At 38.9% G+C, this 27,534-nt stretch overlaps 2 protein-coding genes across 4 annotated transcripts; both read right to left on the bottom strand.

The window, feature by feature from the left end:
• Positions 1–1,446: 1,446 nt before the first annotated feature.
• On the bottom strand, positions 1,447–18,021 carry LOC108424594 (protein phosphatase 1 regulatory subunit 1A-like). Of its 3 annotated transcripts, XM_037532014.1 has the most exons (8): positions 17,913–18,021; positions 17,561–17,681; positions 12,144–12,204; positions 10,514–10,551; positions 8,015–8,078; positions 5,764–5,964; positions 4,275–4,388; positions 1,450–3,589 (listed from the first exon to the last, which is right to left on the bottom strand). In XM_037532014.1, exons 2-8 carry the CDS (start codon positions 17,639–17,641, stop codon positions 3,504–3,506), a joined length of 645 nt encoding a protein of 214 aa, XP_037387911.1. In that variant the 5' UTR covers positions 17,642–17,681; positions 17,913–18,021; the 3' UTR covers positions 1,450–3,503. The 3 variants fall into 3 exon arrangements, with proteins under 3 accessions (XP_017548213.1, XP_037387911.1, XP_017548212.1); XM_017692724.2 differs by having other exon boundaries at positions 1,447–3,586; positions 17,561–18,007; XM_017692723.2 differs by having other exon boundaries at positions 1,456–3,589; positions 17,561–18,004.
• Positions 18,022–23,079: 5,058 nt separating this feature from the next.
• npffl (neuropeptide FF-amide peptide precursor like) lies at positions 23,080–27,342 on the bottom strand. Its single transcript, XM_017692722.2, has 3 exons — positions 27,112–27,342; positions 26,303–26,424; positions 23,080–24,279 (listed from the first exon to the last, which is right to left on the bottom strand). Exons 1-3 carry the CDS (start codon positions 27,259–27,261, stop codon positions 24,162–24,164), a joined length of 390 nt encoding a protein of 129 aa, XP_017548211.2. The 5' UTR covers positions 27,262–27,342; the 3' UTR covers positions 23,080–24,161.
• Positions 27,343–27,534: the final 192 nt, after the last annotated feature.

The following is a 27,534-nucleotide window of genomic DNA, read 5'->3' as shown; positions in this document are numbered from 1 at the left end:
CGGGCTGGTTGAGTGTTTCTGTAACTGCTGATTTACTCACACAACAATCTCTAGAGTTACTCAGAATGGAGCAATAAAATAAAAGCATCCAGTGAGCTGCAGTTTGGCAGACAGAAATGCTTTGTTGATGAGAGAGGACAGTGGAGAATGGCCAGACTGGTTCGAGCTGACAGAAAGGCCATGGTCACTCAGATAACCACTCTGTATAACTGTGGTGAGCAGAAAAACAACTCACAATGCACAGAACATCCAACCTTGAGGTGGATAGGCTACAACAGCAGAAGAACATGTCAGGTACCACTTCTGTCAGTCAAAAACAGAAAGCTGATGCTCCAAACTATAACCATCATCATTATCATCACCACCATCACCATCCTCATCATCATCTTCATCATCCTCCATCAGTCTCAGTATGGATATCTAGCATTAAAACTCCTGCAGAAGTATTACAGTAATCTTTATTATTGTGTTTAGTAGTATTTAGACTATATATAGAGGTTTTAGAACATCAAAGTGATCAAAGTGAACATACCATGTTTGTTTTCTCTCAAAATCAAAGACAGAATGCAAGAATTAAGTCTTGAGTAAAATGTTGAGGTGTCTTTACACTCATCTTGTATTTGTTATATTGTTATATTCATGTTTTTCTTTATATTTTATCTGCTGTTAGGTTCTTTGTTAATGTGTGTGTGTTCTGCTGAAGGCCTCTCCCGCCCCCTCCTTCAAGAGAGGGAGCTAATGTATAGAATAGCATTCCAATCCGTATGAGAGCAGTATGTAAACTTTTCCAGATATGGGAATGTATGGATGTGTGTGTGTGTCTCTAACCATGTTATGTATGTGCGTACATTCAACATATGTTAGGGTTCCCACATTTGGCCTTCGGGAGGGCTTTAACACTATCTTATTAATTTGAAATAAAGTTGTTCATGTTTAAATCCAGATAGTGTCTACAGAGCTTTCGTCTCCCCACCTACACAACTGAGAATAAGCAACAATGTATAAAGTAAATTTATAAGTAAAATTTATTTTTAATTATTTTAATTTACCTTATATGTAAAAAAAATCTGATCTGAGATTCTGTGACATCTGTATATTTAAATCATCTGGATCAGATCATTCTTCAGACATAAGGCCAGAACGAGGCTTTAGCTCCAGCAGAAGAGTGAAGCAGTCTCTTTTTAAATTTGTCCACTGAATAATTTAAAATCCCTCAGGTTCTATTTTGAGCACTGTCTGACCCTGAGAGAACCACAGAACATGTTACAAAACAGTTGAGCAGTTGAGAAGGTGCAGCATTCTGTCAGGATCTGATCAATGTCTTGCACAAGATTAAACTTGACTATAAAACTGGTTATTCTGCTCTGCGCTGGATCAGTGAGGGGATCTCAAATATCATATTTTGGTTAATATTTTTGCCCCACGAACTGCTAAAAAACAAAACAAAACAAAAAAAACAGAACTAGAACTATAAAAACAGGAGTGAGTATTTTATCAGAAAAGCTGAGTTGAGTCTGAGCTCCACAATATCTGTCCATCAAATCCTTCACAGTCAGACTGATTTATTGATCATTTCCACTCTAAATGTTTACAACCATAAAACCTGTCTGCCTTAAATCTCACTCCACACACTGAGCTGTCCATCATCACTGTGTCTCTTATTTACACACTTTATACCCATTACAGTAAAATCAGAAATACTGTAACTAAAGGAAAAGAAAAAGAGGAAGAAGAAGATGTTTATTTGTGTAGCACCTTTCATTTCAGTTGCAAACCATAAACAAAGTCTTTAACAGAAAATTAAGATCAAAAATTAAAACAAGAAGAAATTGAACAATGAAAGAATTATTTATGGGAAAAAACAAAAATGTGAACAATAAATGCAACATTGGTTAATAAACTGCTAAACTGATCAGACTGTATTTTATAAACTCAGTCTGTGTGAAATTCAGGACTGAGGAGGATCGCCAGAGCAGGACGAGTTCAGTGAGTCAGTAGTTTCTGACTGAAGATGCTCAAGAGTTCAAATCTGCACACGTAACTATGCAGATCTAATGAGCTGATTATCTTCAATGGGCAAACCCAGAGAGGGAGAGATGAAGCCCACCTGTGTGTGTGTGTGTGTGTGTGTGTGTGTGTGAGTGAGGGGCTGTGAAAGGGGGGAGTCAAAGGGGTCTGTACCCATAACTGTGATATTTGAGATGAAGGAGGTTCTGCAAAAAAACAGAGCCATAAAACTGATGAAGCACTTTACATAAAAAGCAGAACCCTAAATGACTTTAATACACTCTGATACACTGACAGATTTAAAACTGAAGAGAGTTTCTATAGAACAGAAGGCAGGAATGTGTGATGGTTCTAGCTATAAGACTTTAACAGAGGGGATAGTTTGAAAAGCTTTTGTAGCAAAATGAAGCCAATCTAAAGAGAGATGAAATAAACAAACAGCCTACAAACACAAAAACGCATGTATATACACAACCGATCACTTCATCAGGCCCACCTGTCTCACACATACACTCAAGGTCCATTTTATCAGCTCCAGCCATATACACTGACCATATAGGTGCACTTTGTAGTTCTACAGTTACAGACTGTAGTCCATCTGTTTCTCTGAATCATTTTTTACCCTGTTCTTTAAAGATCAGGAAACCCCATGGAGCAGGTATTATTTGGGTGGTGGGTCATTCTTGGCATTGCAACGACACTGACATGGTGACTGATCAGTGCTGCTGGAGTTTTTAAATACCTGTGTCACTGCTGGACTGAGAACTAAAAACACCCAGACAACAATGCCCAGTGTGCTGCATACTGTGACCAATGATGAAGGACTAGAGGATGACCAACACAAACTACGCAGCAGCAGATGAGCTATTGTCTCTGACTTTAATTTACAAGGTGGACCAACAAGTCAGAGTGTCTATTAGAGTGGACAGGGAGTGGACACAGTGTTTATAACTCCAGCAGCGCTGCTGCTACAACACACACTAACACACCACTATGTCAGCATCACTGCAGTGCTGAGAATGATCCACCACCCAAATAGTATCTGCACTCTGGGGGTCCTAACTACTGAAGAACTTGTGTAACAAAAGTATGCAGAGAAATAGATGGACTACAGTTTGTAACTGTAAAGCTACAAAGTGAAACTATAGGGTCCACAGAGCTGATGAAATGAACAGTGAGTGCAGAAACAAGCAGGGGGATTTAACAAAGTGTCCAGTAAGTGTAACATCTAAACTAGTCAAACAAACAAAAAGATCATGACCTCACAGACTCGTCCTGCAGACTGGAGATTGTGAAATGTGTCAGATCACGCTGGTGTCATTTGAACTACGATTTCTGGATGTTGTTATGAAAATCAAATGTGATTATAGAAACAGTGAGTGTTTATGAAGGAGTGATCTGAACTGTCTAAAGTCTGATTAGTGAATGACAGTCTTCAGATTGTCTACAGTCTCGTTCTGTGAGCTGGCAGAACCGTGAACGCTTCATCACTGTGTTCACTTTCTCTCACTGCGGATCTTCTGGGACGGATCAGATGCTGCTGGACTCCCAGTGGATGAGGACTGACAGGCTGCTGCTGCTGCTAAAACACAGAAAATAAAAACAGACAGCAGAGTTCAATGAATTTGATCTACAGAGCCATGTGGAAAAAAAGATTTCAAATGCATACATCATTTTTTTAATGGATTTATTTCTATTTTTTATTATATGTATTCAGTTGTATGTAGTTGTAATAAAGATTACAGATGTAACTAAATGGTACTGATGTCTGTGATCTGCAATGTTCTTTACATTAACCATGTCGGTGTGCAGTAAGACTCTCGCACACAATGTATTTCAAATAAACAAGACATCAAATCCTAACTGCATTTTCACAGAGTATCAATATCTATGACACTCACTTTTGTCATGTCAAGGTTCATTTGCTAATATTTAAAATGAAGATACTAGAACACAAATTTATTTCAAAAGGTATCAAACAGTGAAGTGCATTAGATAAGATTTTGGGGGGATTGGGTGCTGGAGCCTATCCCAGCATTCATTGGGTGGAAGGCAGAATACACCCTGGACAGGTTGCCAGTCTGGCTGTTTTCACACATTTTCAAATGGATTTGAGAAACTCAATGACATTTTTTTTCAGCATGAACTGCAATGCTTTAGAAAAGTATTTAAAATATATACAAATACATGTCCATATATATTTCTGTATGTTTGGACTGTAAATTTGAGCATATGAGAACAACAGCAGTTTGTTTGTGTGAATTCACCTGATTGTGTTTGCTGTTTAGATGTTGCCGTGGCGACGGCGGCCCCAGCCTCTTCCCTGCTGAGAGGAGTCTGTGTTCCTCCTGCAGCCTCTGATAAACTCTCCCTCGAAAGCTCTGCAGAAACAGAAGAAAAGTTCTCATTATTATTTCATTCCTCATCTCTAAGAGGAAACCTGAGCGTGAATAAAAATTAGACCCTCTCTTGCAGCCCCATATGGAAAAAAAATATATGGGCTTGTACTTTTATATATTTAAAATGCATTCCAAAGCCTAAAATGTATTTCAGAATTTATTGCCTTATTAACTTAAAATATTTTAAAATACATCCTGTCTAATGCATTTTACTGTTTAATCCTTTTTGAAATGAATGTGTATTCTAGTTTCATAATATTAAATATTAGCAAATTAAGCTTTAAGCAAGCGTTGTAGTTGTAGTTCTTGATACTGAAAATGCAATTATGATTTAATATATTGTTTATTTCAAATACACTGTGTGCACACATACATGCTTAATGTAAAGTACAATGCAGAACGCAGAGGTCAGTACTGTTAATAAATAATACTGACTTCAGTTTGTGTATATTTTGTTAACCTTTGTGAAAACTACATAAAACTGACCACTGTGGTCAATCATCTCAGAATCGCCATTCAGAAAAAAAATTCCAGATTCTGTCTGTTTACTGTTTACACTTGCATTGAAGGGCAAATTGTGAGAAAACCACTGATCAATGGTGAACTTAGTATCGAAACAGTGAAGAAGACCAAGCCCAGCTGAGAACTGCAGGGAGAAGCAGTGCAGGGTTGGGGGCTGATGCTGACATAGGCATGAAAGTAGGACCGGTGCAAGGGGGCTTGGCAACGAGGCCAGCATGACGTGGTATAGCTGAACGGTGGTGTGGTGGGTTAAGGCTGAATGTCGGTGCTCCATACGCATCAGCCTCTTTGGCATGTACAGCACGGTGTTCAGTGAAAAAACTGGAGAGCTGTCGAGGGAGTGCCTTTGCTGTTGCTGCTGTGGCCGAGCCACAAAGAGATCTGTCAAATTGGGGTGAAGGAAGATGCGCTCAGTGTTTCTTTGCTCCAGCGCTCCAGGGAGGAGAATGCAGCCCTCAGAGAGGACTGCTGTTGCACGTGGTCATGGGTGTTTGCGCCTCTGTTGTGTGTTTGTTGGGCTGGTGGACACTCTGTAACCCTTTTGCGCAGTGACTGAGAGGGCGTGGGGCATGGCGCGCTCAGGGACTTTGTGGGGTCACTGGAATGACTCCTCCAAAGGGAGGGAGCAATGCTGCTAATTCTTACGCCGATGCCACAGTATATTGTTTTGTCTTTTTGGGCCTTCCACAAGCACTTTAAACACTGGAAAAACCTCCTTCTTATGATGCATCTTGAAGGTGGGAGAAACTTTTCAAAAACTACAACTGCCTTAGTGCAAATGCTTGAACATGGAGTTGAACGAGGAGTGTACTCGCACTTCAAGCAGGTTCCTCACCCTCCATTTGGCAGCGCAGCTTCTCGAGAGCATCAGCTGTCTCTTTCTCCGTGGTGCTCCAGCTGCCTTCATCCTCTGGTAGCTCCTCTCCGCCAGGCTCAGCATCTGGACTCGTTCGCTCTGATAAACAGCTTTCAGATGACTCATCAGCTGTGCCCTGCTGCTGTCGGTGCAGGTGGTGTTCCACCAGAAACTGCAACTCTGAAGACAAAAGAGTTCTATGAAATTTACTGTAGTAGAACTATTTTTGATGAGGTATAAAACCAGTGCAACCATCATTCCAAAATCACATCCCTGACCACTGCATTCTCAAAGTCCTCAGATCTGAAGAGGCTTCTGTCTTAATGAAACAGCTCTCTGTTTAACTGAACTTGCCATTTATTCAGCATTCAAGGATACACTCTCAGCAGCTACCATCACTGGGGTGGAACCTCAAGAGTACGTCTTTAATACCTTTTTTTGTTTGTTTTAGTTTTTGGTTGTGCTGGGTGGAAATTCAGTTGTAGTGGGAGGAGTCTGGTTGTACAGAGAGAACAGTCATTTATACGGGGAGGAGTTTTGGTTGTCTTGGGAGGAGATTTGGTTTTAAGGGCAGGGATTTTGATTGTACTGGGAAGAGATTTGGTTGCACTGGGAGGGGTTTTGGTTGAACTGGCAGGAGATTCAGTTGTGCTAGGAGGGGATTTGGTTGTATTGACAGGAGTAAGGATTGTACTCGAAATAGGTTTGGTTGTATTCGCAGGAGTTTTTATTGTACAGGGAGCAGTTTTAATTGTACCGGGAGGAGTTTTTGTTATACAAGGAGGTGTTTTAGTTGTACTGGGTGGAGTTTTGGTTGTTGAATGTCTCTTAGAGAGACGGATGTGTTTATGCCACTGTAACGTGGCTCAAATGCGTCCACCTCCTGAAGTGATATGAGTGATCAGATTTGTATCTATTTAAATGTGTTTTAGTTGAGTTTACACTTATTTTTACATGGTCTCATTCAGATATAATCCTGATACTCAAGACACATGAAATGACCAGGTGTAAGCGGGGTTTGGGAAAATAATTGCTCCATATTCTGCTGCACGGATTCAACCCTCCTCAATCTAAGGTTTTAATTTTACTGTTCTGTTTTAAAACATTATGACAAGCTTCTCACATTTCATTACACACTTCTATAATCTAAGAACAGCTCAGTCAGTTTGCCTTGAAGTCCCCATAGTTACTGAATAATAAGCTTTAGTACGTAATAAGTCTGAGATTTTTCATATCATTTATGTCGGATGGGTTCTAGTACGATTTGCCACTGACACATCAGGAAGATTTAGCAACTAATATCTGATCAGAATTCATGTCATCATGTCAAGTGAATCGCCATTCAGATTACTTCTAAAATTCCAGATTCTGTCTCTTTACTGTTTACACTTTGCGTTAAAGGGCAAATCATGAAACCACCACAGACCCTGCAAAGAACCCCAACCTTTTTCACAGGTAGTGCTGTAAGGTGGGAACAGACAAAGGTACTCCAGCAGTGTACTGAACATTCTGGGCTCTGATTATAAGTATTCTGCACTGCCTGGTAAGAAACAGCATTACATTACATTGTTAAGTTTTTTAATTCTGACTGACTGCTGCAGCTTGTTGATGAAATCTGGTTGTAGTCAAGGGGCAAAATAGAAGGGATTCTAGGCAGTCTGGGACTCCCCAAATTAACCTTGTGGACCTTCTGAATTTCTCAAAATGAAAATTCTGGGGGTCCCTGAAAAGTAACTTATTATGATGTAAAATAGATTTTCAAACCCAAATTGAGTGAAGCTCATTGTTTATCTGCTTCTCCTACTATCAGATTCTATCTTTGGTGTTCTTAACTAACTAAAGCTGCAGCACTGCTCTGCCTCAGGGTGGCGCTGTAGCAGACTGGTTACTGTAACTTGGATTCCTCTGAAAAACTTTGCAATGTGCTGCAGCAGATCTGTCAATCTGAACTCGCCCTGTTTCCCAAGAGTTTGGTGTAGAGAGTGGGTGTTCTTCATTTCTCACACTGAAGTCAGAAGAGGAGAAGAGTAAGATCTCAGTTACTATGAGGAAGAGTGCATTACCAAACTAGAACAGAGCATTTCCAAAGGAACAACTGATAAAACAAACATTTTACTGCCTCTGAAGCATCAGCGATGCTATGGTGAGTGAGTTAGCAGCCAGACAACATGGGACATCCAAATGCCAGGGGGGATTTCACACACACAGTGTAGTGATTAAAGCCTTCTACCTTTCATGGTGGGAGTTCCTTTCGCTCCTTTCCGTCTCTGTCGTGGTGAATTGAGTAAAGCTTGCTGGAAAAGAAAAGGTCAAATCAATGTAACAATTACATAATTAATTAAAGAAACAGTCTTGTTAAAGATCTGTGATCAGCTGTTTGTGTGTTTGTAGATTGTTTCAAACAGTCTTCAATTAAAACTTTACTTAGATAAATATCTGGACATGTTCTGTAACAGGGTGTCTGGTTTGATCCTCATGGGACTAAAGGCTTTCACAGGATCAGCTAAAGACTCAGACCAGCTGATTAAATGAGTGGAATCTGGAGTGAAAACTCACAGTCACGCTGACCGTCTAAAGACTAGACTGGACTGTTTTCCATACTGAGCACTGCTCCTTTGCAAATGCTGCATTTCTCTACTGAAAATCGAAATAAACACTTCTTCCTTTCACAGTCGTCTGTTCTTATATTCAGAAGTACTGATCCAATGATTTTCCTTCATGATGAGTCATTATTGTTACTCTGACGGGCTCTGCCCCTTCCTGTCTTGTCTTATAGACCCCTGTAGTCATTTTGTAGTCAGCACCATGCTCTTATGTCCATATTAGCTACTCTGGGTCTAAGCTCCATTTCTCTATGGCATGAATGAATAGGGTTTGCGAAAAAATCACCTCCATCACATCTTGTGTTACATAAAAATGTTCAGATTCTGATACGTTTTGTCCTATGATCATTCTTCTCTCGAATATCACTGGATCATCTGAACCTCCTTAAGCAGCATTGTCAGTGAACGTTTCCATGTACAGACTGAGGGCAGATAAGCGGGTTTCCCTGTAGTTCTCTGTTCTTCATCTGATAATCACTGAAACACAATAGAACTTATCCTTCTGTTGGCTTGATTTGAAAAGATCTACAAACATACCTGCACTCAGGTTAATTAAATACAGATTCATCTCAATATCACTGCTGACCCGCTGATCAGCTGATTTAAATGCTGGTAACATTTTTCTGAGGACATTTTCTCAGGACATTCCTTTTGTTCGCCTTTCCTGTTCCAAATGGTGCGGCAGTTACATTCTGACCTTCTGTGCCATTTAAGGTGGAATGGGAAAATTCAAACAAACAGGCGGCGAAAAAGAAGCTGACTGCAGCTTCATGGAGGGTTGAAAGGCATGATATGATGAGGTTTATCTATTTCTGCTTGACAGCTGAGTAACATTAACTTACTTTGCTGTTTCATAGAACTGACAGGTCAAAATTTGCCTCATTTGCTTGTTTGTGATGGCTAACCACAGCTGCTGCTCCACTTAAGATGTAATGGAAAAAGTCAAACAAGAAGCTGTGAAAAAGAAGCTAAATTCAGCCTTGTAGTTTTATCATGGGTAGTATTTTTGATAAGGGGCTTTAGCCTATCAAAATATCCCACCTAGAGGTTTGGGTATACTTGTTAATTTTCGATAAGGTAGCACAACTCATCAGAGCACTGCCACAGCCCACCTTAGATTCATGTAACTTAGTGATATCAAATTGATGCATGGTAGCTTTAGCTCACATGTGGCAATATTGGTATTATAGCTCTTTACGACATCACAATTCAGAGGATTGTGTGGTATTTGAGAAAAAAATGTACACGGGGCAAAATATATCGGGTTCTGAACATTTTCATTTAACACAGTTTACGACAGAGATGATTTTTCAAAAAACCCCTATTTAGCCATAGAGAAATAAAGCTTAGACCTGGAGTTCCTAATATGGGCATAACTAGGACTTGAAAATGACGCACGACTACAGTGGTCTATTGTTACTGTAGCTCCACCCCTGAGTTATCTGCATTGCCCGTGTGTAGTCTGTAGTGTTTTCTCTGCCTGCATTTTCTTTCTGTCTTTGTTCTGTTTTTGGATCTCTGTCCTCAGTATCTGCTCACTCTGTTGTAACAAATATGAACATGCATCATCTAGAAGATAAAGAATATATCAATCCTTCATTTTGTTGAGCATGTAGTCAGTTTTAGCATCACTCCAAAAGTGTTTTGTGTTTTCAGGGGTGCTTTGTTCAATGCTGCACAAACTTTCCACATGGTGAGGCAAATGATGTGTAACTCAGTCCCTCTTCATAGCCTTATAACTCTGTATGTGGGTCACATACAATCTTGTGATAGGGTGGAATGAAAAGAGCAACATTTACATACATTAAAATACCTGCATCTCTAATCTGCATCTCTAAATCATCAGCACCGATTTTTTTAAACAATGGATTGGCACAGAGCTCAGAAGAGGGTGAGTGCTAAACTTTAATGAAGTAGATGAAACAGAAACAAGTCTTAGTTTGTTATTGAGATTTCCCAATTCGTCTGCCTGCAATGCTGTAGTTTATATAAAGTGTTAATGTTCTACAGCAAAAGAGATTCTTCAAGTCGCACTGACAGAGTCTGAGGCCTTTCTAATGTCCTGGTTTTGATTGGCTACTCACTGAATTCATTTCAAAACATCCTGAAAAACAGAGAGTGATTACCTTGTATAAATGGTTAGAAAGGCGATCTTCATCAATTTCTGCAGTTACATGAGAGAAAAGATGATTTCAGTCAGAAATATCAAGAAGATCTAATTTTAAACATATCTGAATACACACACTGTTTATTATTTCAGATTAATTTTTATGTTTAAGCGCAAAATGTCTGACAGAAACAGAATTTTAATTGCATTTGTTTCAATTTTTCTTTTTCATTTCTTTTTCTTTTCTGCTCTGAAATATTTTCTGCTTTGAAATCTATGTCATCTTGACAGAGAAACCTTAGAAATCTGCTAACTCTACACTCAGGAACACTCAAAGGTTCTCCAGTGAATGTGTTGTACATGTTTCCTTCTAAAACCTTTTGAAAAAATTGTTCTACAGAGTATCAAAAAAAGGTACTGTTATTATTATGATGTCAAGCTTGTAATAATAGAAGAATTTCTAGAAGAGCTTTTTTCTGCTGTATAGAACCATATACAGCGCAATCTCCATCATTCTGAAGAACCATTTCATCATACAGAGAACGGTTTAGGCATGCAAATGATTCTTTGAGTTTCATGGTTCAGTCTTTACTAAATAGCCTGTGAAGAAACATTTTGATGATTGTATGTCTCATTTTCACAGTCAGAGTTATATCCAGAACGTTTAGAAGTACTAGAGTGATGTTAATACTCTAAACTGGACCCAGAGTGTGACTGGTTGATTCATGTCATTATTATGTTGGTAGTTAATCTAATGTGTAAGGCCTTCTATCCAGCTCCTGAAGTCCTAACCAATGAGAGCACAGCTCACCTGAATCTACATGGATACTGCAGAGAGAACAATCCTGATTGGACAGTTTTCTGTTGTACTACGAAAGCTGAAGAGTCTAAACAGCGCTGTTTCCAAAAAATGTTGGGATGCTGTGCAAAATGTAAATAAAAACAGAATGCAGAATTGCAATGACGTGCAAATCATCTAAACTGATCTGCCATGCTGCTTTACCCGCCCCTTCCCTCCTTTAAACTTTTTCTAGGACAGGACACCTTGTTGCCAGGCAACCGCAGCATCCCCTGACACTGAGTGTGTGTGAGAATGTGTGTCGCTGTTCTGGATCAGGTTTAAAATGTGAAGTATTTTTAGAACATGGCCGTTAGAGTAGATGGAGAGTTTATTCTGCGTTATTTCAGTAATAACAGTAAATATGGAGATGATTACTATCTGACTGCAAATAGTGAGGATGGAATGATGGAAATAATGTGAATAAGTGAACACATCCTCTACAGAGACACACTACTACACATTTTCATATACAATCACTGTTTATTTACTGAATTTAACATACTGGAACAAAAATGTGACCTGTGCAAGAAAATACAGTATGTTTTATACTTTTTTCCCAATATGTTTAATCCAGGAAATAAATTAGTGCATTACAACCTGCAACAATATCATATTTAGCCATGTCCCTGTAGAGGATGAGTTAGACCTGGGGTGCATAAACTTTTGCAGCAGATGTTAGTGTGTAAGTATTTGGATCTGAATAGAGTTGCTGCATAAATCTCTCATTTTTATTTTGTTAAAGACGATAAATCTGTGGATCACAGTAGTGGAGCTCATAAATGAGAGCGTAAGGTGGACTGGACTGTACCTGGAGAGGACTGGTCACTGGAGGCTACCAGAGTGGCAGGAGTTGGCCGTCTTCTCCTGATCTACAGCAGAGGAGAGCAGACATCTGAGACTAGCAAGCAGATTCACAAACTCTGCTCTTCTTTTTAATCAATAACGTTAATTTAGTGAAAGTTACAGGAAGCAAAACATCTGCAGATCATCGGTGGTCAGACAGACCATAACAGAATTTAAGATTTAGAGACACACTCAACGTTAAACACAATCACCATAAAAAAGTACTGACAAACTGTAGTCTGCACTTATTTGTAACAGACTAATTGAAGTGATATTGTAAGCATTGTATTATAGATTTGTTGTATAAATTTTAAAGTTCTAATATGCTCAATTTTACTCTTTGTGTTTTATCTTTTCTTGTCAATTCTTAGAACCCAAAGCCCAATTTGAACACAAAACGGTAGGTAACTGCTAGTCTTCATAACCTCAGAATGGTTTAAGCTACAGACATGATATACATATCAGACCATTCGGCAGACCAGCCCTCTCTAGTGTGACATCATTGAGCTCTGACATCAATATCATTGAGTAGTGTGGCTTGGAAAATCACCCAAAATCCTGATATTATTGCTCTGCTTTTTTGTCTTCATATTCCAACAAAGGGTTAAAACAACACGATTCACAAATCAGATCACTCCTCAGACTCTGCCCTCACAATCCAGAGTGACTGCGGCCACCTGTGACAATAAATCAGCCAGCAATCTAGCTCCAATATTACCCAAAACCCATTTGCTACTGTTATATTGTATCTCTGCTTTTAGCCTTCATATTATAAAAAATGGTTAAAAATATTGACATGATTCACACACCTAGACAGAGTGAAAGAAACCAGCTCTAACATCCCACAAAACAGAAATACGGCTCAAAACAAAGTCATAATCACTGTAACGACTGTTATAAGTTCTCTGCTTTAGCTTTCATATGGCAACAAAAGGGTTAATTCAATGAATGTAGTACATTCATCTATGTCAGTCTAATTGTTCTCTGAATGTTCTCTGTGTCTAAACAGTGTTTAGACTGAACCTGACCTAACCTGTCATTACAATTACAGGCATTCAGTGACTCGAACAGGACACAAGTACCATAGGATACAGAGAACAATACATTATAGATTGTCTAGAACAGGAGTGCCAAACTATGCTCCTTTCAGGTCACAGCTCTGCGGAGACAAGTGTTCTCCCTCTTCTAAAGACCACTGCAGACCAGATATGCCATGTAGCGTAGCAGAGAAGATAGAACACCAGCAGGGAAAGCCGATAAATGGCAGGTCAGTCCATTTTTGCTCTCTGTGTACATGCGTGATCAACTCCTGGCTAAAAAAAACCATAGAAACCATTAAGTGTCTCTGTTGGTTCCTAATGGTTTTGTTATGAATTTGGGCTTTTTTATCACAGTGTAAAGATCCTAATGATTTAACAGGTGACCGCTGATTTTTCTGCTCAGTATAGGCATGTTTGAATGTTGGTGGACGAATGCTCTCCAGGGGTAGCCCCCCCTATTTGCTTTCTCTTTTCTCTCTCTCTGTCCCTCTCTATCCTGCCCTCTGTACTATCTCTCTATTTCTGTGCTCCCTCTGTTCTCTCTCTCTCTCTCTGCCCACAGTGGTTGATATTTGAATGGAGGTCTTTGGTTTTTTTCAGCCCACGTCCTCTAAAATGTGCCTGTGTTCTCCTCCACAGAAGAGAACACAGAGCTTCTTCCAGACAAGAAAACAGCTGAGATCCAGACAAATTAGATTTAGATCAGATTTTTCAGAGCTTAAAAATAATGGCTGCAGTCACACACACGGGAACAAACGTCACTGCTACACAAACTGTTAAAATTAAGTTAAAACGACAGATTTACATCTTGAAACCTTGTTGTTCAGAAATAATGTGGAAAGTGTGAGTTAAACTGAATCGGTCTCAGAAGAGGTAAAAATGCAAGCAAAAACTGTTTACAGCAGGAGTCAGCAGGGGTCCACAGCTTCAGTCCTGGAGGGCCAGTGTCCAGCACAGTCGATTGACCTACCCACAGTCAATCTGTTGATTGGCAGTCTTAGTGGGTGTATTTGAGCAGGTAAATTTCCAGACTGTGCTGGACCTACCAGGACCCCTGATCAACAAACAGCTGAGAAAGACACTGGTCATTTACAATAACTATTACTCTAATCTCTCTCTCTCAGATGGAGATGATGGCCTTCAGATCTCCTGACGGACTGATCATCATGTGAAGCGGTGGTAGGCAGAAGTTCCTCTAAAGAACCTGAGGAAAGTACATTACACTAAACAGTCTCAGAATCAGGGCTAGCTGCTCTGAGGAAAGTATATTACTCTAAACAGTCTCAGAGTCAGGGCTAGCTGCTCTCTAAACAGTCTCAGAGTCAGGGCTAGCTGCTCTGAGGAAGCAATATTACTCTAAACCATCCCAGAGGCAGGGCAAGTTGCTCTGAGGAAACTATATTAATCTAAACAGTCTCAGAGTCAGGGCTAGCTGCTCTGAGGGAAATGTATTACTCTAAAATGTCTCAGAGTTGGGGCTAGTTGTTCTGAGGCAGTTTTATTACTTATGATATTATTATATTATATACTTTAATATAATTTTATTATACATCTCACTAAAATTACACAGACACAGAGAGAGAGAGAGAGAGGGAGGGAGAGAGAGATATGATGAAGTGGATTTGACTGAAAAGTGGAGTTATCAGAGCAGTTTAGTAAAACTGGTAAATTAAGTCTGTTATGATTTCTGACACAATGTATATCAGTGGCAGATGAAGAGGAAAAGGAGCAGGATCAAAAGAAAGAAAAGGAGTTGGAGCAGAAGGAGGATGAGCAGGAGGTTTAGGAGGAGAGGCAGAAGGAGGGAGAGAAAGAGGAGGAGCATAAGGACAAGGAGCAGGAAAAGAAGGAAGATTAAGAGGAGGAGCAGAATGAAGAGGACAAGTAGGAAAACAGGTGGATTAGGAGGATGAGGAACAGGAGAAGGAAGAGGCAGATTAGGAGGAGAAGAAGAACAAAGAAGAAGATAAGGAGCATGAGAAGGATGAGTATTAAGAGGAGGAGTAGATATTAGAAAGAAAAGCAGGATGATTAGGAGGATAAGGAACAGAATGAAGAGGACAATTAGGAAAACAGGAGGATTAGGAGAAGGAGGAATGGGAGAAGGAAGAGGCAGATTAGGAGGAGAAGAAGGACAAAGAAGAAGATAAGGAGCATGAGAAGCAGGAGTATTAAGAGGAGGAGTAGATGTTGGAAAGAAAATCAGGAGGATTAGGAGGATACGGGGCAGGATCAGGGGGAGGAATAGAAGGGGCAAGAGAAGGAAGAGGCATATTAGGAAGAAGAGAAGGAGGGGAAGCAGGAAGATGAGGGCAGAGATTAAGAGTAGGAGCAAGTAGAGGATTAGGAGGAGGATTAGGAGCAGGAGGATGAGAAGCAGGAGGAAGATTAGGAGGAGAAGGAGCAGGTGGAAGAGGAGGAGCAGGAAGAAGAAAAGCAAGAGAAAGAATAGGCAGATCAGGAAGAGAGAAAGAGGAGGAGCGAAAAGATGAGCTGGGGTAGAAGAGAATGAGAAGAAGGAGGCAGATTAGAGGAAGGAGGAGCAGGAAGAGGCAGATTAGGAGGAAGAGGTGAGGATGACTAGGAGGAGGAGGGAAAGCGGGAGGAGGATTTGGAACGGGAGGTGGATTAGCAGAAGAAGAAAGAGGAGTAGCAAGAGCAGGAGCAGTAGGAGAATTTGGAGCAGGAGGTGGATTAGGAGGAGCAAGGAGGAGGATTAGGAGGAGGAGGAGGGGGATTAAGAAGAGAAAAGGAGCAAGAGGAGGATAAAGAGGTGGAATATTAAGAGGAGAAGGAGGAAGATACACTGCAGGAGCTAATTTTGTCCTGAAGTCTCCAGAACTGCCCTCTGACACACCTCCATACCAGATACTCATCTGTGAGGTCACGAGCAGTTGGAACTGAGACAAGAAGCCAGTCAGATCAAACAAAAATAGAACATTTTGTGAAGGAGAACCTACACAAACAGAATCAAGATCACACACAGACGACCAGATCTCCACTTAAAGGTACGATGGTGATCTGTGTTCTGTTTGATCTTTCATTTCTCCTGACCTGCAGCTATTAGTTTCACTGAATGGACCAGCTGAGCTGATCATCTCAAAAGTCCAAAATCAGATCAGAAAGTAGTTTTGCTCCTATTTGCTTCAAATTTGTATGCACACTGGTTCCTAGTGGACAATGATTCAGACCTTTAATCAGCACAGAGATCATCACTGACAACAGGGTCTTCTGCTGTGAACCCCTGACCTAAACTCCTCTGACCAAAACTGAGGTGTTCACAACCAAGAACTGTGAAGGATCTGGGGACAAGGAACGTTCTCTTGTTGGTATGAATTCTCCATCTCATTTAGTGTAACAGTAGTCCTGTTCTCTTATAACAGAGAGAGAACACAATGCAGGAGTAATGTTTAATACTACTAACTACTACAAAGCACTAAACTACTAAATACAACTGACAGGTTGTGTACTATTTAAGTACTAATTGCTACTACATATTACTAATGAGCCAATACTGCTAAAGCACTAAATAACATTAAAGAACTAAATATCACTAAAGAACCACATATGAATAAATAACTAACACTACTAAAGTACTAAATAACATTAAAGTACTAAATACCACTAAAGTACTACATATTATTAAATACTACTAAAGTACCATATTTCACTAATGTACTATATTCTACAAAAGTATGTACTTCTGAAGTAGTAAATATATTTGAAGTACTAAATAATACAAACAATCTATATTCTATGAAAGCACTAAATACCACTGAATTACCAAATAGTACTAACATGCTAAATATTATGAAATTACTACATACTATTACAGTATCCAGTAACTGTATCAGTTAAGTTAAAGAAAATTGTTCAGTAAAATATTTAGATCAGTTTGATATACAGTTCTAATTTCAAGACATATAAATGGATATTTTAATCTGTTTTGAGGAGCTTGTGGCTTTGGATGCTGAACTCTCTGCTTTTTTTTAGACTGTCCCATTTAATCCAGCGCATTCAGGCAGAATAAAACAGAAAAGCGTTGCTCTCATAAATATCATATAAAACACATCAATTATTCATTAAAGAGGTTTTAATGGTTCTGTTTCTGACTCCAGAGTAAAGAACTTGTTTAAATAACGAGAAGAACCCGGGAGGAGGGAACATTCTGTAGTCTGCACATTCATTTAATAAGACTAATAAATAAAATAAACTACATATAAACAAATAAACTCATTCAGATTCAAACTGAGGCATGAATCAACAAAAACACCCACACTGAGGGGGCATTTTTAAAATTAAAAATCATAACAACCCACCCACCCCTCCCCGCCCCCCTCACCTGTTCAGCAGCTTCAGGGTCCAGGTGAGAGTCCAGCAGAGGGACGGTGAACTGAATTTTGCGTGGACTCCCAGTGTCCATAGTGCTGACGGAAAAGAGGCGAGAGACCAATACAGAGAAACTAAAGAGAGAAGAAAAGAGATGGACAAAGAAGGAGAGAGAGGATGAGCTGAGGACAGTGAAGTGACGGTGGGGAGAAGGAGAAGATAATGGAGATGAAGATCTGTCTAAAAACATGCACTCAGAATCTTCCTTCTTTTCTGCTTGCTTTCAGCCTGGAACACAGACTCTCTACAGTCCTTCAGAATTCCTTTAAAATCCTTTAGAATTCATTTAAGATCTTTTAGAATGCCTTTGAAATCCTTAAACGGTTCAGCTGCTTCTCTGCCGTTTGTCTGTCTGTGTCTGTCTGTCCTCTACGGCTCGATGCGGTAAAACAGGCTCTCACAGACCCTCATGGCGCCCCCCCTCCCTTTCTTCTCTGCTGCTGTAGCACCCCCCCAACCCCTGTGCTCCTCCACCCTACCAGTCCAGCCCACCAACAACCTGCTCTTTCCTCATTGGCTGTTTCAGACAGAGACCATGTTTTAGCAGATGTGTAACTCCCTCAGATCAGCAGAGCAGAACACAGAGCTCACAGTGCAAACACAGAATAACACTGTATAAATACTGTATAGAAACATAGTATAACCACAATATAAACACAATATGAACAAAGCATAAACACAGTATAAACTCTGTATGAACACAGTATAACAACAATGTAAACCACAGACATATTTGTCACGGCTTCCATTTATTTTTGTAAAAAAATAAAAAATAAAATAATAATAATAATAATCATAAGAATATCCTTAAAGGACCCATATAAAGGAAAATCACATTTTTCTCACTTTTTTCTCTTTCAAAACCATTAGATGTCATACTCTATGACATTTTGAAAACAAGCTGTTCACTCAGTACTTGTATGGAAATTAAATTATAAAAAGCAGGACATTTTTGATTCACTGTTTATGATGTCACCAGAGAAACAACACAATAATATACATCTGCCTAGTCAGCCTACAGCAGTTCAGCCCTGCCCACTCATTCTGCAGCAGTTTAGCCCCACCCACTCACAATGAAGTTTTAAGGAGTGCTTCAGCCCAAACTGCTTTTTGATTGAAGCCCAATGCAGGACAGCCAATCAGAGCAGAGCTTGTTTATATACAACCCCATTTCCAAAAAAGTTGGGATGCTGTGGAGTATGTAAATAAAAACAGGATGCAATGATGTGCAAATCATGTACATCATATATTTAAAGGAAAATACTAAAAAGACAACATATCAAATGCTGAAACTGAGGAATTTTATTGTTTTTTTAAAAATATTTGCCCATTTTGAATTTGACGCCAACAACATGTTCCAAAAAAGTTGGGATGGGGGTCTGTTTACTGCTGTGTTTCATCACCTCTTCTTTAAACAGCACTCTGTAAGCATTTGGAAAGTGAGATGCTGCTGTAGTTCTGAAAGTGAAATCTTTTCCTGTTCTTGTTTGGTACAGGATTTCAGCTGCTCAGTCCAGGGGCTCATTTATCATATTGTTCATTTCATAATGCACCATATGTTTTCAGTGGTGACAGGTCTGGACTGCAGGCAGGTCAGTTTAGCACCCAGACTCTTTTAATACAGAGCAATGCTGCTGTAATACATGCAGAATGTGGTTTGGCATAATGTTGCTGAAATAATCAAGGCCTTCCCTGAAAAAGACGTCGTCTGAATGGCAGCATATGTTGCCAAAACATGTATATATTGTTCAGCATTAATGGTGCCTTCACAGATGTGCATGGTCACCCACACCATTTGCACTAATGTTCCCCTAAACCATCATGAATACTGGCTTTAGAACTGTGCACTGATAACAAGCTGAGTGGTCTTTTGCCCATAGGACACAGCATCCATGATTTCCAAAAAGAAGTTCAAATGCTGATTTGTTGGACCACAGGACACTTTTCCACTTCCCCTCAGTCCATTTTAAATGAGCTTGGGCCCGGAGAAGGTGGCAGCATTTTTGGATCCTGTTTAGATTTTCTGTTTCTTGTTTGTGTTTTAGAGTTTTAACTTGATTTTGTGGATGCAGTGATGAACTATTTTCACAGACAGTGGTTTTCAGAAGTGCTTCTGTGCCCATGCATTGATTTCCACTACAGAATCATGTCTGGTTTTAATGCAGTGCTGCTTGAGGACCCAAAGATCACAGCCAGCAAATACTGGTTTTCAGCCTTGTCCATTACATACACAGATTTCTCCAGATTCTCTGAATCTTTTAATGATATTATATACTGTAGATGATGAAAAGCAGAAGTTCTTTGCTATTTTATGTTGAGAAACATTTTTCTTGAATTGTTGCACTCCCCATCTTTACTTCTGAAAGACTCTGCCTCTCTGAGATGCTCTTTTATACCCAATCATGTTACTGACCTGTTGCCAATGAATCACCAGGTGTTTTTTTAGCATCACACAACTTTACCAGCCTTTTGTTGCCCCTGTCCCAATTTTTTTGGAATGTGTTGCTGGCATCAAATTCAAAATGTGCAAATATTTTTCAAAAAAGAAAACAATTTCTCAGTTTCAACATTTGATATGTTGCCTTTGTACTGTTTTTAATTAAATACAGTGTTTAAATGATTTGTACATCATTGAAATTTGTTTTTATTTACATTTTGTACAGCGTCCTAACTTTTTGGAAATGGAGTTGTATATCAGTTTTAATGGCACAGTAACAGAAGCAGTCCATTTAACTGTGAAGGACAAAGAGAGGCTCAAAATGATGATGCAGAAATGAATTATAGTACATAGACTATGGACTGTAACAAATTTTTCCTCTTAGTTTGTCTGCAGTTAACTGTAATCTGAATCTACAAGTGTGAGTTATGCTGTGTCCAGACTGTTAAAATGATTTGTTTCTCAAATCTGATCTTAAAAGTTGACTGTCTGCTCACTTATTTTTGAGTAATAAGATCAGATTTGTGTGTCCAAATATCAACAGTTTCTCTGCATGGGTTGCCATGGTAACGAGGTAGGCATCAGTAACTACGTAGCTACATTGGTGATGTTGATTTTAAACACGGATGCAGGAGAGATAGAGGAGCATCGCCTCGCCCTCCTAACTCTTCAGAATTCTCTTCATAACCACTCATCTTTGGAGCTCTTCTTCAATCCCAGCACTTCATCACTCTGGATTTGATGTTGTCATCGTTTGTCAAGTTGTGAGTGACACAAAAGACACTTTGAAATCTGATTTGAGCGTCCAGATTGAGATGCAACTGTAAAAATCTGACTGGAGTTGCATTTGAAGCTGAAAAAACAGACTTTATGTGTTTTTTGCTGTCCAGACTATCTGGATATAATCTAGATATGACAGAAATCAAAGAACACATACTTGAAATCCAGGTTTTTTCATGTATGTAAATATGAAGCTTGTTTGCTTTGACCTGATTGGCTTCTGTTTTTTTATACCTTTAACTTCAGCAACAAACAAAACCACTCACAATTTCAAACAACCACTAATGCAGCTGCTCTGTGTTTTTAGATCTATGTGAGCACCGTGCTGCCCCCTGCTGGCCTTCTGTAAAGTGTTCAGAGGAGCAGTTGAACGTTTCCAGTTGCGCTGATCAGAGGCTACAGCTGCAAATGAGATTAGCAATCTGAGAAATATCTTCATCAGCCTCTCCTGAAGGTCCTCAGCTAAGGTCATGTTCATTATAAATGTGAAGGTTTTCCTTCTAAAGTCATAAATTCAGAGTAAAAAAAATGATCTAAACTCACACTTTAAGCATTCAGGTGCCGAAAAGAGATATGACAGAACAGACACTTTTAGTTCCCTAGAACATTTCAGACGGTTCTTTAAGAAACTATGTTTGGAATGATGTGTATAGATGTGAAGAACCTTTTTAAAGCTTGAGGAACCTTTACATTTAAGGTTTTCCTAGAACCAGACTGATAAAGTTCTGTTCTCTCTGTGTTCTCTGGTCGCATAGACAGTAGAAGCAGTGAATTAATCTCAGGTCTGATCAGGTTTGTCTGATTGTTTGAAATGAGAACCTGCAGCTACATCAGCCCTATGTGAATAAGATTGGGCTCCTTCGTTTATCGGATTGTTGCTGCTCCCCTGTTTCAGTCTCCATTTCCCAAACGCTTTAGCCAAGTGCACTAACGTTATTACTCCACACATTCAGCTCTGTCTCCTGATCATTCACCATCATCACTGTAATATTGTATCATCAACATTAACACACGAAGGTAATAAGAGAGGATGGTAGAGATTGTGTCTGCAGTGACTGAAATTTTTAAAATGCAGAGTTAGAAAAGAAAAACATTGTTTTTACAATATAAATAAATGTAGTGTCATTATGCTAGTAGTGAACAATGCCGCCTGACACAGCTCCCTAAAAACTGAAGAAACGGATGCTTAAACAGAAGTCAGGACACTGTTGGGGCTTATTCTAAAGTTAAGACAGTAACTTTGGATGTTTGTGTAATATTGTTTTCTTATCTGGAGTTATGATAAGATTATGAAAGTGAAGAATTGTTTTTTTCAGAGGATTTCAGAGTTAAGATGTTTCTGTAATATGACCCCAGATTATTACAGATTACTAGTTCATTACAGAAAAGACAATACAGTGAGCACCATAATAAACTCTATTTTTAGCTCAGTATGACAGAACATCAACACCAAAGACTGAAGGGTGACAGAGCTGATTTACATACACTGACAGGACACAGGTGAAGGTGATGATGAGTGGGAGGAGTTACACTCGAGGTGGAGCTACAGAAGGCAAAACAGAAGTGGGGCTGGATGAGGCAAAGATTGAACAGGGAAATGGACAATATTTGATAATTAACAGTATTTAGAAGTTGTGCTTTTAGTAGCTGAGGTAACCCCATGTTATTACACACGTCTATAACCTGAGAACAGCTCAGCCAGTTTGCACTGAAGTCCTTGTAGTTACCGAATAACTACTGAGATTTAAAGTGTTAAAAATTTCTACAATTCAAAATAATGTCATTTAGATATGTATATTTTTAAATAAAGGATTATATTTTAATAACAGGATTATAGTCATGAATGTCCAGCTGTAACTTTAACGTCACCTTCACATCACTGCTATGTTTTTTAATCAATGTTACACTAAAACCGCTCTATTTCAGTTGTTTTCTATGCTAAAATATCAGATATTATAATAATAAAATATTGCAAAAGAATAACAGGAGTTATGAAGCACAGCTGGAGCCCAATGTTGCAGGTGATTTTGTGCGTCTTTGCTCTCTGAGGGATTTTATGATGAATTCTAAACAGTTAAATGAATTAATGTTTGAGGCTCTAACTGTTTCACATACTTGTTTACTGATAACCAGCTCCTAATAAATCTAATAAATCCAGAACTCCATCTGCTGTGGCTGTGTGTGGGCCTGGAACACACTGCTTTATCTGTAACCATGGCAACCACACATGATGTCAGAGAAAATCACCCTTCATAGCCGTTCAGGTCACATTTATTGGGCTGTTAGTTGTTTAGCAGATTTACACTGAAAACGTTTACAGTTGGAAATCAGACACACAGTTATTGACTGTAATAGCTCATTAAGCAGCACAGAACTGTAAACAAGCCAGCATCAATATGTACAATATTTACACCCCCCTACCCAAATACACACACACACACACACACACACACACACACACACACACACACACACACACACAAAAGTAAACACACTGACTCGTTCTTCTCTTTTTCTTTTTAAACACATTTATATCCTTGTTCAGTCTCAGCTGTGTGATGGATCTCTGATGTTGTGGTTTCAGGAGTGAAGTATGTCATAACTTTACTGACCCATATGGAAAAAAATATGTTCCCAATATTACAATGTATCAAAACGTCCAAAAATCTGTTAAATCTACGTTTAAAATACATTGATTCATATTTGTTATTTGTTATTATAATTGTTCAGTTGTATTAGTCATAAGGTTACAGGTTATAGATGTAACAGAGGTTCTGACCTCTGTGATCTGCACTGTACTTTACATTAAGCATGTACATATGCAGTAAGACACTCACACACAATGTATATCAAATAAGCAAGCTATGAAATCATAACTGCATTTTCACAGAGTATCAATACCTATAATCAATTTCAAAGCAATCGATCAAAATGCTATTGTATTTGATAAATACATTTACATACATTTATTTTTGTCTCTGTGTAATATTTCCCAATACATTTTAAAATTAATGTATTTTTAAAATATATGTGGTTAATATGGCAAATTATTCTGAAATACATTTTAGTGTTTGAATGTATTACAGCATAGACTGCAGTGTTTGAAATGCATTTCATATATGTATAAATACATGTTCATGTATATATATATTTTCCATATGGGATCATGTCTTTACCTAATTTTGTTGATTTATTTATGTATGATGACACAATACAGGCTAATGGAGAGCAGCAGTTCAGATGTGACAGAGTGGTCATGAGTGGCTGTGAAGGCTGATGATGTTCCTCAGACTCCACCAGGCTCTCACGGGGATGTTCCTCTGGAAGCTCAGTGCAACTACTTCCCAAATCTCTGCGGAACAGCCATGCTCCAGATCTGCCCAGGGACCGTCTCCCAGTCTCGGGACTGTAACCTCTCCTCTGCAGGAGAGTCTCCTCTAGCACCACGACCAAACCTGCAGGGAGGTGAGCAGACAGACATTTACAGAAGATTAGGACCAAGCAGTGGTGGACAAAGTACACAAACCATGTACTTGAGTTAAAGTATAGATATCCAAGGTAAAATAGGTAAAAGTACAAAAGAATTTGCTTTCAAATGTACTTAAGTATCAAAAGTGAAAGTACTAAAATATCAATTATGGCTCTAATTTTCAATTTATCATTTTTGCAACAAGACTATTGCTTTATCAACTACGTTTAGGTAAAAATACTCTAATGTCACGTTCAGAACACCAATATTTTAATAGAATGTTCTGTATGTTGACTGATTACCATTACCAAATCACCATTAGCACAAAACACTGAATGCAAACAATTTCCATTAGGTAGAACCAAGTGGCTATGATAGAAAGTTTTGAGAACAAGCAAAGTTTTGATTTAAGATTTATTTGCAACTTAGTTACAAATTTAAATGTAATAAAAAGTTGCTTTAAACACTGGTTCACCAATGAGTTTACCTTTATTATATTGCATATGTAGGTCTCTGTTCATAAACATAAACATTACTATATTTATTATAAAATGAGACAGTGTTTGTTGCCAGTCAAACCTGCATATGTGTACATATTTCTATATTGTGGTCTACTTACACAAAGTTAGGTTAGAGTTCGGAGTTTCTTCCATCATTTATGTAGTAATAGACACTTCCAAACTTGTATGCTGTTGCACAGATGTTGAACCATATGCTTTCACTAGGTATGTCCAACAGGTCAAAACAAATGTTCGCTGTACCCTGGTGTGCTTGCTTCATGCATTTTTCATTTTGACGTTATGTTTTTATGCACACATAAGCCAAAAGGAACAACAGATTTGACTTTGAAATGTAGTGAAGTAAAAGTAAAAACTCACCAAAAATGGAAATACTCCAGTAAAGTACAAATACACAAAAAAACGACTTAAGTACAGTAACGAATTACATTTACTCAGTTACTGTCCACCATTGGGACCAAGACATGGTTTCAGATCAGTCCTGAATGTGAATCAGTAGCCACATTTACATGCATTGGATTATTAATCTGTTAACACAGCAGAACATAGTTTCTTCATAGATTCATTCTCAATCGGAAAGTTTAAGTACATACTGCGCATGTGCATTCACGTCATAGGGGAAGTTCATAACATTTAACATGGCAGGAGCAGAAACTGGTCAGCAGAGGAGATGATTCGTTATGTTTTGAAGTTTAATGCGGCGGTGGGACGGGCGTCCAGCTTATGTGTCTTCCTCGCCTAATTTTAATAAGTACATGTGAAGTACGTTTTTCTGAATCTGACATCATTTTAAATTAAAAACACAAGCACTTCTCACTGCTGCTGGTCTTAATCTGACTAGGCCCACGTGAAGCTAGTTGCCATGGTAACGTCTACACTAAGCGGTTTTGTACGCATGCGTGTAATTTTGGTTTGGATTACTTGTAGTGCGCATGTAAATAAGATTTTCAGTCAGATTGTTGATCAAATGTAGAGTCATGTGGGAAAAAAACATATTCCAAACGTGTTTATCAAATATATTTTTGCAATGCATGAAAATGGTAAATAAGTGTGTTTGTTACATATATTTTTAAAATGCATTTATTTGTATTTGTTACATGTGTTATGGTTGTTGTATGTGTTCAGCTACAGATACAGTTGCAGATGTAACTAAACGGTACTGACGTCTGTGACAGCACATTAAACACAATGTATTTTAAATATACAAGATATTAAATCATAACTGCATACAACTTCATTTCAAAAGGTATCAAACAGTAAAGTGCATTAGACAGGATTTTGGCTATTTTCATACATTTTTAAATGGACGGCAGGGTAAGCTATTCTCCATCCGCAGTGCTAGCCGTTATGTCAGCTACCCGCTAAAAACACCACAGAAAACACTGAAATTCTCTGCTTGTTTCTCGTGGTGTACTACACGTGTGTTTTCACCCACACGCATACGCACACACACACACACGCAGGCACGCACGCACCCACATATACACACACCTCTGGGGCTGGTGGAGGACCGAGGGGTTCCTAGTTTGTCTCTGAGAACCCTGGAGCAGAGAACGCAGCACTGTGGTCAGAAGACGATCTTCAAGAACTCGACCCACCTCCTCCTCACTGACCTTCAGCAGATACCACAGAGGAGACAGACGTGTTTATTAAAGAGTCATTAGCGTAATATATACAAACATTACCAAATACTACCAAAATATAAACAATATTATAATAGTTAAAAATAAATAAAAATAGTGATTTAAAATCAATAAACTCAGTGCTTATGAATATTAATGTCTCTCTGAGTCTGTATGTACAGTATATACAGTGTTCTAATACTGAATAAACACTCCTCTCCGTGATACACAGCTTCATAACATGAGATAAACAATCCAGTTTCTGTGAACCTTAAAATCAGCTTCACTGAAAACAAAGCAAAAATTTGATTTGTTGGTGAAAATCATCTTAAATTCTGTCTAAAATGCAATGTGTCTCATCAATGTGTTGTGGGAATATTTTAGGATGAAATGATTCACTTCAGACTTTTTCTGTGTTTTAAGTTTGTTTATGTAGAGAAATTGTTCTGGCAGGTTTGAATAAAAAAAGAAAAAAAGAAAAAGTTCTTAAGACAGGTAAATTTATCTGCTGAGAGAATCAGACACTTTCACAAGTTAAAATAACACAGACAAATCTTAGATCTTATAATATTCTCACAACAGTCTCAAAATGAAAAATATTCAGATTAGATTTAAGACCATTTCACTTGTGAATCTGGGGACTGTCCAGGCTAACGGTCAATCTAGTGTAGATCTTACCAGGTTCTCGGCTACATTCTCCTCTGAGTCCACAGCCATGCGCAGGTTGGGCTGTAGAACTTCTGCCTCCTGGATAGAATGACCCATCCCAGTCATGGCCAGCAGCACGCTGACTAGAACGATCCACACACCCGCTTCCATTCTGTTCATGACCTTCTATGAGAGATTGACCCTCAAGTGGTAAATGGAATAGTACAGGACAGTCTAAGTTGAGGCTTGAGTGCTGTCTGGACAGCAGAGAGGCCTGTATTTATATTCCTGCACCCCCCAAGTCCAGAGCTCCACAGAAGGTCTACGGTGCTCCAGGGTTTATCTGAGGAGCACTTAGTGATCGTGAGGAATCTCCTGAGGAACTGGATTACCAACCGTAAGGAGGGATAAAAACATAAACACAGAGTTATTAAATCCATAAACTCCACTAAT

The sequence above is a fragment of the Pygocentrus nattereri genome, chromosome 21, assembly GCF_015220715.1.
Source record: "Pygocentrus nattereri isolate fPygNat1 chromosome 21, fPygNat1.pri, whole genome shotgun sequence".
In the NCBI taxonomy this organism is placed as follows: Eukaryota; Metazoa; Chordata; class Actinopteri; order Characiformes; family Serrasalmidae; genus Pygocentrus; species Pygocentrus nattereri.
Note: the sequence above shows the minus strand (reverse complement) of the source record. Positions and strands in the feature narration are given on the sequence as shown.

Coding starts and splice junctions, on each gene's coding strand:
- npffl (XM_017692722.2), bottom strand. CDS start 27,261: ATGAACAGAATGGAAGCGGGTGTGTGGATCGTTCTAGTCAGCGTGCTG. Junction 26,425..27,111: donor AGAATGTAGCCGAGAACCTG/GTAAGATCTACA, acceptor TATCTGCTGAAG/GTCAGTGAGGAGGAGGTGGG. Junction 24,280..26,302: donor GTCCTCCACCAGCCCCAGAG/GTGTGTGTATAT, acceptor ACCTCCCTGCAG/GTTTGGTCGTGGTGCTAGAG.
- LOC108424594 (XM_017692723.2), bottom strand. CDS start 17,797: ATGTTTTTAGACAGATCTTCATCTCCATTATCTTCTCCTTCTCCCCAC. Junction 8,079..10,513: donor TTTCTAACCATTTATACAAG/GTAATCACTCTC, acceptor TTTCTTTTCCAG/CAAGCTTTACTCAATTCACC. Junction 3,590..4,274: donor TAAACAGCAAACACAATCAG/GTGAATTCACAC, acceptor TCTGTGTTTTAG/CAGCAGCAGCAGCCTGTCAG.